The following is a 16376-nucleotide window of genomic DNA, read 5'->3' on the forward strand; positions in this document are numbered from 1 at the left end:
TTGTGTCTAATGAGTTTGCTCGGTTTTGTGCAGATAGAGGAATTCACCAGGAGTTTGCCAATACCAATACTCCTCAAGAAAATGGTATTCTTGAACGGAAGAACCGCAGTGTGATCGAGATGGCGCGCACCATGATTTGCTCCCTTGGTCTTTTGGTGGAGTTTGACAGTTCATAAGATTTGCTCCCTTGGTCTTTTGGTCTTTTCAGTTCATAAGATTTGCTCCCTTGGTCTTTTGGTGGAGTTTGACAGTTCTACGGTGCGAGTCCTTGATCGTGGATCGAGGAAGGTTCTCTCATTTGGATATGAGGAGAACGGCATTTACAAACTTAAGTCTTCCACTGCCCTCTCTACTCTTCTTCTTACCTCACAGTCACAGTCAGAATTATGGCATGCTCGGTTTGGTCACCTGAACTATGACTATCTTCGGAGGGCGTCACGTGGACAGCTTGTTCGAGGGTTGCCGGATATAGTGGTGAGCCAACAACCATGTGTCTCCTGCATTCGGGGGAAGCAGCATAGGGATGCCATTCCCCACACAGCTTCGCAGCGGTCTACTTCACTGATGGAGCTAGTATCTACGGATCTATGTGGCCCTATGAGGAATGAGTCCCTGTGTGGAAGCTCGCACTTCATGCTGATCGTGGATGACTATAGCAGGATGACATGGGCCTATTTTTTGGCATTAAAGTCAGAAGCTTTCTCGCACTTCAAGGATTGGCTTCTCTTTGAGGAGAACCGATCAGGCCGGAAGTTAAAGACCTTGCGATCCGACAAGGGAGGTGAATTTGTGTCTAATGAGTTTGCTCGGTTTTGTGCAGATAGAGGAATTCACCAGGAGTTTGCCAATACCAATACTCCTCAAGAAAATGGTATTCTTGAACGGAAGAACCGCAGTGTGATCGAGATGGCGCACACCATGATGGAGCACCGACAGACCCCTCAGGTTCTGTGGGCCGAGGCTGTCGCTACTGCAATCCACATCCTTAATCGATCCCCTACTTCGGCCGTGGAAGGGATGACTCCATTTGAGGCTTATTTTGGGACGAAGCCAGATGTTTCTTACTTTCATGTCTTTGGGTGTGATGCCTATGTTCACATTCCCAAGGCTCACCGTGATAAATTTGAAGCGGCTTCCCGAAAACAGGTATTTGTTGGCTACAACTCCCAATCCCAAGGCTACCGACTGTATGATCCCGTCAAGCGGGATGTGTACACTAGCCATGATGTGCAGTTTGTGGAGGTTCCGGCTACTTCAACGGGTGAGGAGCATCCCGTTCTTGGAGATCCAGGGGAGAGTTGGGCTCCTTCTACAGTTCCACTGGAGCCCGTACCTTTTGATTAGGATTCTGTTTCTAACACAGAGTCTATAGTTCCACCGGACACCTCTGAGGAGTTACCACCGGTGGATATTCCCGAGTCTTCTGCTGATGGAGAACGACGAGGGGAGGTTCGGCCTCCTCCTCGCTGGGCCCGTGACACACTCCGTGATTCAGGGATCGAGGGGGTTCCTGAGGAGTGGGGACCGCAGGATGGTCCGCGGCGGTCACGGAGGCACCAGGCACATTCTACGGAGCTGGTTTGCTCCAACTATTGTTTGATGACCCGTGTGATGCAGGATCGAGAGCCCACCTCCGTGAAGGAGGCTTTACAGTCCGCCCCATGGAAGAAAGCTATGGAAGCCGAGTTGGAGGCTATTGAGAGGAATGGCACTTGGTCACTCATGCCCCGCCCCCCGAAGAAGAAGGTGATTGGAGTCAAGTGGGTCTTCAAGACCAAATATCTCAGTGATGGTACTTTGGATAAGCACAAGGCTCGCCTTGTTGCTAAAGGTTTTGCACAGTGCCCAGGGATTGACTGTCATGACACTTTTGCCCCCACAGCTCGTATGGCGACCATTAGAGCTGTTCTTGCTTTGGTTGGCCATAGGAGATGGCCTGTTTATCAATTGGATGTGAAGTCGGCCTTCCTGAATGGTGATTTGAAGGAGGAGATCTATGTTGAGCAACCTCCTGGCTTTGGTTCTTTAGATGGGAAAGTCTACAGGTTGAAGAAGGCCTTGTATGGCCTCAAGCAGGCTCCGCGTGCATGGAACGAGAAGATTGATTCGTTCCTCCAATCTCAGTTGGGATATCGGCGGTCCAAGGCCAATCCGCAGCTGTATGTTCACACTTCCGAGGATGGTTGTGTGCTATTTGTATTATATGTTGATGATTTGATTGTCACAGGTGATGATGCACAGCAAGTCCAGGAGACGAAGTCAGCTTTACATCGGACGTTCGAGATGACGGATTTGGGTCTACTCCATTTCTTTTTGGGCCATGAGATTTATCAGTCTCAGAGGGGGATCTTTATCTCTCAACAGAGATATGTACAGGAGCTCTTGGTGTCTTTTGACATGGAGGATTATCGGGCCCTCTCTACTCCTATGGATCCGAACTGGAAGGCCACTTCCCATTCAGCTTCTCCTTTGGCGGATGCGTCCCGCTATCGACAGTTGATTGGGTCCTTGATTTGGCTTCTCAACACGAGGGTTGATCTATGTTTTGCTATTGGGCTCTTGGCAGGGTTCATGAGTGAACCTAAGACGGTGCATTGGCAGGCTGCTCAGAGGATACTTCGGTATCTGAGGGGGACGTCTGATTTAGGGATTCATTACCCCGCAGGGACAGATGGGTCTGATCTTGTACTTGCAGGTTGGAGCGACTCGGATTGGGCCGGTGACGTGGACCACAGGCGGTCTACTACAGGTTACTGTTTTACTTTGGGTGCAGGTGTTATTTCATGGAGTAGCAAGAAGCAGCCCACGGTAGCCCTTTCGTCTACTGAGGCGGAGTATCGGGCCACGTCTTCCACCGCATGCGAGGTTGTGTGGCTTCGGAGATTATTGGAGGAGCTTGGGTGCCCCCAGACTCGTCCTACATTGCTGTGATGTGACAATGAGAGTTGCATTGCCTTGGCAAGGAATCCTGTTTTTCATGCCCGGACAAAGCACATTGAGATCCAGTACCACTTCATCCGAGAAAAGCTTCTGGATGAGACCATCACTGTGAAGTATTGCAAGACGGAGGACAATCTTGCGGATTTGTTTACGAAGGCACTTCCTCAGGCTCTACTTCGGAGACATTCCAGATCCCTCAGGCTTCTGCCCTGCCCCGGCTCTGAGAGGGGGTGTTAGAGATCACAGCCAGGCAGGAGGCAGCCAGGCAGGAGGCAGAGTGCAGTCGGACAGGTGTGCAGTCGGACTGCCACGTGGCAGTCCAACCTGTACAATTAGTCGGCTGCATTTAATGCAGCCGACAGGGTATTTCTGGCGCCCTATTTTCTGGCAGATCTTGGCTATTTATACCCGACGTTCCCAGCAGTCTTATACACTTCTCTGACGCAGATTACAGACCGGTGACGCGCAATTTCTGTCTCTGTTCACAGATTTCAGACAGCAGACAGTGCAGACTGCAGCAGACTTCGAGGTGGACAGCAGGTTGCATCGTCGAGGTGGAGACACGCAGTCCAACGCACTGCACCCGTGTATATCTTTGTATTCAGCATTCTTTATACAGCAGATCTTCATCATCCACTGTCTCTTTCTCTCCCTTCTCTCTCTACGTTCTCTCTCTCTCTCAGTCCTACGCTTCCGCACCGCTACACTCTGACAAGTGCCTATGGAGGCACTGGCAAGCAAGACAGTGAAAATCTCACATTGCTGTGAGATTTGGTGTGCAAAAAGAGAACTGTATATTCTACAGATAGGCTCTTTAGGGCTTGCACATTGCTTTTTCGGATATCTGAGGCTGTTTCAAGCCCCGTTTATACACACAAGATTGAAAACAAGAGTTTCAAGGCATATTGCAATTTTGGCTATGTCGGCCAACAGTGGGTGCACAAGATACAGATTTCAAGATAAGTTTTGAGGTGTTTGCCACGAAGCAAACACAAGTTTTATCTACAAACAAGTTGCAAATTACATGTACTGTTAAGTAGTCAGTAAAAAAGATTGCTTGGCATATTGTTGTACACTTGTGAAAGGTTGCAAAAGACGTGCTCGCTATGTTACATCATTTTTGGGATATTGGCAAAGAACAGTGAAATCCCCATTATTAAGAAGCTAGACAAAAACAACTACCCATCATGGAAGTTCTTTGTAACGAACTTCTTTATTGGAAAAAATCTTTATGAGTTCTTTTTAAGTGAAAAATAAGAGCCAAAGCTGAGTAACCCTACGACTATAGATGAATTAAAGATGTGGAAAGAATGGAATGCAAAGGACAAAAAGATGATATATTGGCTATCTGCAGCCATCGATAATACTATATTGGAACATTTCAAAAATGCAAAAACTTCACATGAAGCTTGGAGAATTTTTAAAAACATGTTTTCAATAAATACAAAGGCGAGGAAAATTTAACTCAAGTAAGAGTTGAATACTTTGAAGAAAGAAAAAATGTATGTTAATGAGTACGTTTTGAAGATGAGAAGCATTGTAGATGCTTTGGCAGTGATTGATGCATTGCCCGATGATGATGATTTGGTTCCATCTACTTTGAGTGGCTTAATAATGAGGAGGCTTGGAAATCATTTATTACTTCTATATATGTATGGAAGCCATTTTCAGATTTTGATGAGTTGGTATCTCTCATGATTACCGAAGAGATCACTATGCACAGTGACTCATCATGCAAATGTGCACAAGCCAAAATTTATGTAATCCAAAGGATTGGTTACATGGTTGTCTACTTTTAGAGTTGCAAAATTTCATTAAGTGTGTGGAGCATGCCAATTTGGTAAGCAAGCAAGACAAACATTTTTCACATGACAAAGATATGGGTAAAAACATACTTGATGCTATACATATAGATGTTTGGAGGCCTACAAAGAATATATCTCTTGTTAGCAGTACATATTGTCACGTTTATTGATGATTGTTCAAGGAAGCTGTGGGTATATTTCATAAAGGAAAAGAGTGATATATTTGAGCACTTTAAAACTTTCAGGGCTGCTGTTGAAAGAGAAATAGACTTAAAAGTTAAGTCCTTGAGACCAGATAGAGCAGAAGAGTATCTCTCTAATGAGTTTAGTACCTTCTTGAGATCTCATGGAATAAAGAGATAGTTTACTTGCAAGTACACTGTACACTCCACAGCAAAATGGAGTTACAGAAAGAGAAAATAAGCATATTGTAAAAGTTGCACAAGCATTGATGGCTTAAAAGAAAATACTAAAACATTTTTATTTTGAAGATATTCATACTGCTGTCTATATTATGAACAGAACTCCCATAACTACAGTTCATGCAATGACCCTCGAAGAATGCTTTACAGACAAGAAGCTCGATGTGTCACACTTGGAAGTGTTTGGCTATATTGCGTATGTTCATGTGCCAGATGAGCTGCAAAAGAAGCTTGATCAAAAGGCCGAAAAATGCATTTTTATTGGATACTCTTTAGAGCAGAAAGGATATCATTGTTGTAACCCTGTCACACGTGAGTTCAGAATAAGCACAGATGTTATTTTTTATGAGATGAGCAGTTGGTATGCATCTAGTGGTGATGCATTGGATGATCATCATCATCATCATGTTAGTTATGTGTAGAAAGAAAAGCAACAATCACACAACCTTATTAGACCAAAAACATCATCTGGTACTACATCTACAATTAGCCCTTGATATGGGAAACTAAGGAGTAGCCCACATCTTCCAAGGGATCTACAAATATTGCGCGGGTAAAGACAAAGAAAAAAAAAAGTGTTAGATGATAATGATGCATCTACTAGTCATTTGGGATTTTATGAAGATTCTAGTGGTTCAAAGAGTTTGGATGATGAGCTTGGTATTTCTTCGGTCAAGACACCAAGTATACAGAGCGCATGGCAATGTAAAGACTCCACTAATTCATGCAGTGGTACACAGGTCTAGCACGGTCAGATATCCTGTTAAAAGATTTGATTTTGAAAGTTATATAGCTCACCATTATACTTATATCATAAAACTAGTTGAGGATGTTGAGCCCAGTTATTTTAAGGATGTGGTTGGTCATGCTCATTGGGATGCAGCAATGGATAAGGAGATGGCTGCATTAAAAGCCAATAAGACTTGGGATTTAGTACCTTTGCCTAAGGGCAAGAAAGCTGTTGGATGTAAGTGGATTCACAAAATCAAGCATAATGCAAATAGTTTGGTTAACAGATATAAGGCTAGGCTGGTTGCAAAAGGCTATGCTCAAACATATGGCATAGATTATGAAGAAACATTCAGCTCAATTGCTAGGATGGCAACAATTAAATGTGTGATTGCTTTGGCAACATCTAAAGATTAAAATTTGCAACATATGGATGTCAAGAATATCTTCTTGCATGATGAATTGCAAGAAGAGGTGTATATGGAGCAATCAACAAGTTACAAGGATTTAGAGCATCCCACATATATATGCACGTTAAAGAAAGCGCTCTATGGGCTAAAGCAAGCACCTAGAGCATGGTTTGACAAGATCGAAGAGTATCTTGTTAACATTGGCTTTTATGATTCGAAAACTAACCACTCACTTTATGTGAGAAAGGGAGATGCAGGCTTGGTCATCATAGTCATCTATATGGATGACTTAATTATTACAGGTGACAGTGACAATCAAATTACTAAAGTTAAGGACTTTTAAGAAGTTTGAGATGAAGGATTTGGGTGAGCTGAAGTACTTTCTTGGTATTCAAATGATCAAATGTAATGATGATATATGGCCATCCCAAAGGCAATATGGCTTAGATATGTTATCCAAGTATGGTATGACAACATGTAAGCCTCTTTCAGTACCACTGGAGCAAAATGTAAAGTTGAGTGCTGACGTTGGTGATGAGATAGAAGACCCTGCTAGGTTCAGGAGGATAGTAGAGAGTCTAATTTACATGGCAATCACAAGGCCTGACTTGAGCTATGTTGTTAGCCTTGTCAGTCAGTTTATGCATATGTCTAGAAAGCCGCATTTGGATGCAGTTAGACGCATATTGAGATATGTGAAGTCCACTTTACATTATGGACTTTTTTATGAGACAAGTAAGAATGTACTAGTAATTGGATACACAAATGCAAATTGAGCTAGTAGCATGTTAGACAAGATCTACCAGCGGATTCATGTTTTCCCTTAGTAGTGCAACAGTTACATAGAGCAGCAAAAAGCAACCTACAATTGCTTTATCAAGCATAGAGGCCGAGTATAGAGATGCTGCTATGGCAACATGTGAGGTGATATGGCTGCAAAAGCTATTGGGTGATTTGGATGTGCAGGAGATGGTCTAGTTATCATTCACTGTGACAACATGAGCAACATATAACTAGCTAGGAATGCAATATTCCATACTAGGATAAAACACATTGAGGTGCACTATCACTTTGTGAGAGAGAAGGTACTTGCAAGAGAGATTGCCTTGGTATATGTCAGCACACAGGAACAGTTGCTGACATTTTCACTGGGGCATTGGGTAAAAAGAAACTTCAAAATTTTCAAAGCTTACTTGGAGTTGCAAAGATATGATTAAGCTTGAGAGGAAGTATTGAGATGGCAAGCTCAACATGTGCGAACATTGATGATGGATCACCTGGCCAGATGGGTCCGCACGTCTACACTTAGCACGTCGATGGTCATTATGATCCTCACATGGCCAATGACTTATCACTTATTATATTTAGTTTGTTGCACCTACCTGTAGCTAGCATAGTTATAGCGCCAATCAATAAGCTTAGTCAGCTACGCACTGTTTGACTTAGCAAGCCACTTTTCTTTATGTTGTATCTTATCTATACTTTATGTACATTGTATTGTGGGTGAAAAAAGAAGAAACTAGCAAGAAAACGTTTTGATCTCCATCTCTCTTCTTCTGCTCTTGAGTAAGCTTATTCTTGTATGTATGGTGTGTGTTTGGCACAGTAGCTCAAGTAAGTCCCCCCACCACACGATTCTTGGCATGCAAGACTCACACGACTCAATTTTGACTCATAATGTCTCAAGCACCTTCTTCTGGGGATCTTGTGACGCCCTATCAAGCTTCTCCACCGTTGCATGCTCTGAGAAGGCATTAGGGTCTCAAGGAGAAGATAGACACACCTTCACCTTTACTATCCTTTTCTTTACATTTTGGTCATATTACAAATGAGGAGTTTAAGAAATACTTGCACATCACGTACAATCAAGTTTACACCCCTCCAAGGAGTGCTACTACTCTGTCTGGACCGATTATTGAAACTGACCATCTCTTTGATCCTGGAGAGACCACAACATTCAATGAATCTCGCAATCCATCTCCTTTATCTCAACCAGACCTTATGTAAAGTTCCTAGAATCCTTTAGAGTCGTATGAGTCAAAACTCTCTCCTGTTTCTTCTTTTGTTGTGCAAGACCCATATGATTTTCAATATATTTACTTCAATAGAGACTCTCGAAGCAAATACCCTTCATCAAGTATATCTCTACCATCTATTTTATTTGAGCAAGTAAACCACACTTTTCAACTCTCCCCAATCCCACCACATTCTAATCTACTTACATCTTCATTCCAAAACTGGGGATTACACTCCACTTCCACTCAAAGCACACTAGAACTTGGATCTTTCATCTTCACTTCTAGCACTCTTGTCCCCCATCCCACCTACTTACCTTCCATTCACTCCACCTCTTGGTGCATCGTTAGTAGGGGGAATGTCACCCTTTGAAGATTGCAATGCATAGCTTGGACTACGATGTCCTCTACGAACAGGATGTGGATAGCAAGCTGAAAATACCTAAAACCTGCAAAAATGAGATTAAGGCTGAATGGACGGCAGCATACCTATTTATAAAAAGTTTGGACCCTCCCAAGTGGTTTTGTGCTTATGGAATTCAGACACTCTCTAGGAACACATTTCTTTTTAAATAAACAAGGTTTCTTCCTTAAGCATGTTTTGGGCTATTTAAGTACAGCTAATGCATTTTTAGCTTAACACCCCCTCTTAAGCCCAATAACGGTGCCACGAGAAGTAGGCTAGTCAAGCCCTTTTTTAATCTTTATCTTTTACCCCAAGGCATCCCACTCCAAAGCAACCAAAGCATCGGACGTAGGGTGCACGTCGGCTGCCGAATGGCCTACTAAGACTACAGAGGTGATGGTTATCTTACCAAGGGAGCCCAAGTAGTCACCCCAAAGAGGCCATGGCATCGGAGAGAATAAGTATGAAGGCAATGGAGTGTACTCTATGCCAATTTCCACTTGCGGATGGCCAATCCTAAGTGGAGGTTTCGCCCTTCCTACATGGTCAATAGATTGGTGCACCGAACCTAAAGGGTGAAATTCAAACTTATCTTCTATCCATTGTTGGGCTCTATGCATCAGAGAATAAATGAAATGATACGACTATCAAATATACAATGCTCGTGCAGCAAACACACTGTGCAATGAATGAATAATGTACCTCGAACTCTTGTATCTCAAGGATCAGGGTAGAGATAATGAGCTAGAGAGTGTGTTGTACTCCAAACGGATCCCGAATTGTAGCAAGACGGCCTCCAAATGTCGAACACCAGCAAACACAGCCAAAGAAGGGTGGATCAAATGCAAACGGCAATGCAAGAGAGAGAAATACTAAAAACGCACATGAGAGGAGAGAGAAAACAGCAAACGCAAGCTGCAAGAAGTAACACAGCAGCGGCAAGCTGAGGAGATGATGGCAATAGCTGGAGGAGAGAGAAAATCTATAGGGCAGCAGCTAGGGCTTAAAAACGCAACAGTAAGCTGACGTGGCAAGTTGTACAACAGCTGGATGACGGACAGCTTGGACTGTGATGTTCTCTGCGAATGGGGTATGGGTAGCAAGCTGAAAACACCTGAAACCTGCAAAAACGAGATTGAGGCTAAATAGAGGGCAACATACCTATTTATAGAAAGTTTGGGCCCTCCCAAGTGGATTTGTGCTTATGGGATATAGACACTCTCTAGGAACGCATTTCATTTTAAATAAACAAGGTTTTTTCCTTAGTTAAGCATGTTTTGGGGCTATTTAAGTGAAGCTAATGCATTTTTAGCTCAACATCCCATACCCATGCCCATGCCCATTCCACCCCTACCCACATTTGGATCCGCTATGCACACTTCTTATATATATGGTGGGCACTCTAGGATTCCCTCCCATGTGTACTCCACTCCACTCTATCACCCTTATCCACCATATCCCCATTACACACCTCTATCTCCTAGCACTACCACTCCTATTGCAACTGCCAAGAGTGCCTTCACAGATAAGACTTGTTTCAATAGGTCAATTTGTACCACTTGGTTGAACTTCATATAACAAATGCTTGAATCCCAAGGACTTTGGAATCACTGGTATAGACCCTTCATTAGCTCACCCCAATCACATCCGCCAATGGAAAGCCCACAATGCTACAACCAATGTTGAGTTAATATAGGGGTTGCTTCCTAAGTTTCACTCTCAGTTACAACATTTTTCCCTCGCATCTAAGCATTTGAGTCATCTCATTGACCGCTATGCAGCAGAGATCGCACTTGATGAATCAATCTCGATTTTGAGCTTCAGAAGTTTTCCATTAAGGGGATGATCTGAAAGTCAAGTTGGCTGAATATCAACAATTACTCATCGAGTTTGATACTACTAGCTCCCCGAAGTCAAACAACGATCCGATTAGATTATTCTTAAACAAGTTATTGAAAAAATACTTCCATTTTATCCAACATTGTCTCGCTACCTAGATTACTGACCTTCTATGAGTTTGAGTGTCAATTCTTGCATTATGCGAGGCTACACGATCAAGTCCACAAGAAGTCCTCCACATATATTAATTTAAAGGGATGAGGGTTGGTTGCCTCTTCTTCGAGAGGGAAAACCAACAGTGGCAAGAACTTGCAAAATGCAAAAGCAAGCCAAAACACGGATGACACCCATCCTCCAATAGAACCAAAGATAAACAACCCCTTTGGCAGCAAATTCTTAAGAAAAGTAGGTTTTGCACACATTGTCAAAGGTCGGCCCATGTGGACAAGTGTTGTACCAAGGCCCATGGTCTTCCACCTAGAAAACCGGAGCAAATTGCTGCGACTGCCTCCACTCGGACTAGCCAATTAAATGGAGCTATGTCTCCACTATTGCACCATCTGCTCCATCTACCCTGATGGCTACTAGACATGTGGTATATGGATAGTCTCAGCAGCCTATCTCCTTCACTAATCTTGAAGGATTAGCTGATTGATCTACTATTAGGTCACCTATTGCTCTTTACACATTCATTCCTAGGGTATCCATTGCATCTTCTAGGAACCACTTGCCCACCTCAATATAGGCAACAATGGCCGTCTTTCCCTTTTTAGACTTCCGATGCATACTTACACACTCGTTGCATTGCACTTAGCTTTACCTTCCTTTATTTTCAATTTTGCTTTTCTTGGAACATATCGCTACTCACCTCTGCGTTTTAAGTTTTGATCTCTTTTGTAGGGCTTTGTATTTCACTGTAGGGCTAACATGCAGATTTGCACTGATCCTTCTTGAGCTAGAGATAAGTTGCGCGCCATTGCTTTCATAGTTCCATCTACTTGGAGTTTTGCTCTTACCAGCATGAAGGCTTCCCCTCTTGCGGTGGATTATGCAGCATCTCTCTTAATGCTATCATGAAGATGACTTCTATCATTACTCTTCCAATCAAGTTGCTTCATCATTTTCATCCACATGGTTCTCAACACCACACAACAACCAACATCCTCAGACTCCTCTTCCTTCTTCAACATCAATATCCCGGTTGAGAGGTGGTTTCTGCCCTTCTTGGTAATCTACAAGTTTTGGCACTTGTCTTTGACATTGGCTTCTCCCCCCCTCCCCCCCAATCATACCTTCCTCTACGCATTGCATGATTTCATGATTTTTGTAAAGGGCCCTTGGGCAAGTGAACAATTTTCCCATGAGAAAGTTCAATGTGGTTCCATCCATCTTTGTAGAGCTTGGTAGGCCACGAGGCAACCAACGAGCACATTTGTCCAATGCCCTACCCTCTCTAGGGTGAATACTTGGACTCCCTTGGTTAGATAACCATTGCCTCTGTAGTCTTGGTAGGCCACTAGGAACCACCATGCATCCTTATCTAATGCCCTAGCTACTTTGGGGTAGGACACCTTGGAGTAAATATTGTTGGCCTTCCCTTTTCAACTTAGTTTTGGGCCTAAGAGGAGATGTTATAATTTACAACTCATTAGTATGTTTAAATAGCTTCAAAACACATTTAATTAGTGAAAATCGCAAATTTGGTACACAATTTGAGAGAGTTTTAATGGTTCTCCCAAACCCTAATTTTTAGGGCACCCTTCAACTACTATAAATAGACAAGCTACTCACCGTTCAGCCTCATCCCTTTTGTGCAGGTTCTGACTCCTCTGCTACATTTAATCCATTTGTCATCACTAGCTCATCCAACTTGCATTCAACACTCTATCAACCTAGTGACAAGTAGCAGCCCTTCCTCTACATCAGGCGTTAGTGTGCAACCAGCATTTGGCCCTTTTCTCCACCTGGCAGCAACCAGTGACCTCTCCATCCTACTGATATTTGAATCATCGCTACATTTGCAACTTTCTGGTGCCACCCACTACATCAAACACCGTCCCTACTGTTGCCTGTCTTCTGACCCTTCGTCGATCGATGTTTGGCATTTTTCTCACCTTCCATCACTTTGACCGGTAGTCATAGTACTTGGGATCCATCTCCAGTTGATGTTGCTCTTCGACACTTCATCGCTCTGCCCTTGGGCATTCTATATACTCTTACATTCGGTTATAGCATTCATTCACTTCAAAGTTTCTTCTCTCCATGTTTGTCTTTGTGTTTGAGTTTTGATTTTTGTGTTTGCATTTGCATTTTGTTCTTAGGATTTAAGCTTTGCTTCTCTATCTAAGTCTTTGTGTTTAAGTCTTAGTCGTGCATATCACATTTTCTCAGTGCAAACCCTAGCATATCTTCACAAGGGATACCTAGGAACTTGAGAAGTTGCTTCAAGGATTATAATCTACCTCGAGCCTTTCTTTTATGCAACAACCTCTTTCCTTTGTCATCGAGCCACAATTCCTTGCCACTTAGCCCTTAGTCCCTATTGCTTCTTAATAGGTTATGGTGCCTTCAACAGTTCCTCACTATTGTCTCACAATCATGGGCTTCGCTCACCCATTCCCGACTAGAGTTTTTAGAGTGATCTGTTGGAGGCCTCTCCATTTCCGTTGGCCTATGGTGGCTTTACATTGGATTGAGCTTTCATCTAGAGAGGGAGTCTTGCTCCTTGGCTAGCATTCTTCATTGATAGACTTTATCGATACTCTTCTTACCATTCTCAACTCCGCATCTTGTTTGGCCTTTTGCCAAATCCAAGATTTGAGAGGATGAATTAGTAAACATGTGTGTCTTGTACTATCATCTCCTACTTGTGAGTCTAAATCTAAGAACAAGGACATTAGGAACTCTAATAGTCTTTGTCACATTATGTACTTTAGACACTTTACATCTTTACATAAAGGGTACAGTAGTATATTTCTTTTTTAGCATAGGTTGTCCTACACACCCGTATTATGGACCTAGCCACTTGATTACCAGTCGTGTCCTAGTTTGGGTGGCCTACCTTCTCATACATTCATCAATGCTATGTGTTAGAATTGACCATTGCAACCTTATATCTTTATCCCATTGCGGTCAATTTATTCCTTCTCTCCTATGTTCTTTTAGTCTCTTTCTTCTCTCCATGTTCGCTTTTCTTTCCGCCACGCACTCTCACACTTCAGCTACTATACATGAGTTTATAGCAAAGAGAACTAATGTCGAATGAGCCAAAACAAACTCTTTTTATAGGTGAAAGAAAGACTAGTGCCAAGAAGAAAAGCAGAGTAGCACAAGACAAGTGTCCAACCACATGTCCTAAAAATTTACAAGTGGTAGGACACCATGAAGCTTGCACAAGAACTATCAAGAATCGAAACCGCCAAATATGGTTAACATTTTAATGCCAATCTAAGGCTCCTAAAATTTCAAGACCTAAAATTTAGAACCCCCTAAATTTAGGAACACCCAAATATGGATATCATATGAAAGCTTTTTCCAAGCACATGATAAAAACAATCCTTATACAAGTTGTATGGACTGCCCAAGGACATGTCAATTTACCATGATACTAAGTTCAATAGTCATTCCAGCCAAACGGTCTTCCAATAATTATAAACTCACTTGCTACCTAGAGAGCAGTCATTGATGAATAGACCAAAAGAAATACTTTGAAGGACATGCATCATCTATCATTAGAAGATTGACTTTGCTAATATTAAGCACTTGGCTAACGAACATAGCCCATTCTTGCCCTTTCTTTCTAATATGCAGTAATGAGCTACAACCATCAGTTGCCATGGGACTAATATCTACAATAACTTTTCACACACGGATACTAAGAAATCCTCGAGAGTTCCCTCGTGGCATGTTGATATATTTAAAAGTATCCAAGGACTTTGACATGAAGTCCACCGGCTTGCATTGCTTCCCTATTACTAAGAAGCAATACGCAACAAAAATAGATTTTCCAGAAATAGCTAGCTTTAAGTTGAATGGAAGTAGCTTTTGTAAATAAACAAAATAGAAGCATTTCTGGAGAATGACTCACCCTGGTTGAGAAGCCGCGCGAATCTACCATCCAACTCGTCACAAATGAAGCTGAAAAACAAGGATATCAGGAACCTGTCGTTTTAGCAAGATAAAGAAACTGTTGCTGCTTTCCATCGTGTTGCCGTTACCTGATGAGGTACAGAGCCACAAAAACTCTCTTATTGGTGAATGTCAAAGCGAAGGCAACGAGATTGGCTGATATTCTGGCATATCCTGCAAGAAACGAAAAGGGCAAAACACCCTGGATGCAGGTCTGTGACCAAGGAAATTTATTTTACCTGTACGATGGCATCAAGAACTCTTGTTACCGATAAGATTAGGCACGTAAAGATAGATCGGCCAAGTTCTCGCCATGGCTTTCGAGATCGCCCCGTCGTCTTTGCGTATAATCTAGCAAGTTTAAACCCTGATACTGCACTTAATGGAAGTCAATTGCGTTGCACAGAGGTCATTTTCCGGAGATCATAAATGTGTAATGTGGCATCATGATTCCTTTATCCATTTATTACTAGCGCTCCACTACAGCGCGGGTCGGTCGGGCATCTATAAAGCCATGGTGTGTAACCTCTCTCTCTCTCTCTCTCTCCCCCCTAAATACCCATAGCGTTATCTATACCCGTATCAAATTAAGAGAGAAGAAAATAAAAGAAAGTTGACACGTGTATCTGTGTAGATTTTAGCATTTTATTTATTAAACAATTTGATGTGGATATTGATATTCTATTTACATTTTTAGGAGACCTTTGCCAAACAATAAAGAATATTGGGAGGTAAAGGCGCATCCGCCTAGCCGCCCATGTATTACTACACTGACAGTATTCGCCACTACACACTGCATGTGACCGGCGCTCGTCACAGTCACTAATTCTTTATTCTTTTAGTGACAGTTTGAATAAAGGAAGGCTCGGCCACACATTGTGGTTGTTGGAGTTTCCACTTTTGAGTCTCTCTCTCTCTCTCTTCGCTCTTGCTATCCATCCGCCATAGCTCTCACTGCCAAGCTTCTTCCTTATGGGTTCCACTTCCCTTTCAACTGGTCTCAAAGCAAAGGCATTGGAGCTTGCCCTGCATTCTCTACAACCCCAATTTGAAGAGCTTCAACCCGAGCTTCAATGGTAGCCATGGCACCTTCATTTGCAGGTATGTTTTGATCTCATGCCTCCTCCCCAAGCTTTCGGACCTTCATCGGCTTCTTCCCAGGCTACATTGGAGCCCCCTTAACATTGCCAAGTGCCCCCAAGGACTGTTGAAGATCCCCCAATCCCCAAGAACAGCCAGCGCAATTTTCGGCGCAGTTTTTAGAGGGCTCGACTGATCTACTCCCCAACCTTTCCCTACTCCTCCTCGGCTTCCCAACACTCTTGGCAACCTTCCCGAGCATTGCTTGACTTCCAGGCATTCGTGCTTGACTTTCGGTGATCGATTCGAGTGCTTCCCCCTTCAGTCCTTTACTGTATACACAGTCCCAGGTTTGTCAAAATAGGGTAGCACTTGACATTTGCTGTTTAATGCTTCTTGGTATTGCCCGTTTGATGCTTATTGATGCCCGATGATACTTGGATGTTATGGGATGCTATGTCTATGTTTGGGACTGTTTTGGAGCAGATTTGAGCACCGTTTAAGCTTCGTTTAACAGTAAATTGCTTGTTGTAATATAGCGGACTGAAGCTCATTTACTTAGTGTATACATTGGTTCATGGATACGAGGTGCTTCTTGGAGG

General features: G+C 42.8%; 1 protein-coding gene across 1 annotated transcript in view; it reads right to left on the bottom strand.

Annotated features, from left to right (window-relative positions):
• The window catches only part of LOC148037336 (putative CDP-diacylglycerol--inositol 3-phosphatidyltransferase 2), a 71245-nt gene extending 56005 nt beyond the window's left edge, over positions 1-15240 (bottom strand). The window contains exons 1-3 of the mRNA XM_087676244.1: positions 14964-15240; positions 14784-14868; positions 14654-14703 (exon numbers count right to left, since the gene is read on the bottom strand). Coding sequence (XP_087532370.1) covers positions 14654-14703; positions 14784-14868; positions 14964-15009 — 181 coding nt within the window. The 5' untranslated portion in view covers positions 15010-15240. The remainder of the gene's footprint in view (positions 1-14653; positions 14704-14783; positions 14869-14963) is intronic.
• Between the last annotated feature and the right edge of the window lie 1136 nt (positions 15241-16376).

Source organism: Lygodium microphyllum, chromosome 4 (genome assembly GCF_053477565.2).
Source record: "Lygodium microphyllum isolate KBCC chromosome 4, Lygodium_microphyllum_v1.1.10, whole genome shotgun sequence".
Lineage (NCBI taxonomy): Eukaryota > Viridiplantae > Streptophyta > Polypodiopsida > Schizaeales > Lygodiaceae > Lygodium > Lygodium microphyllum.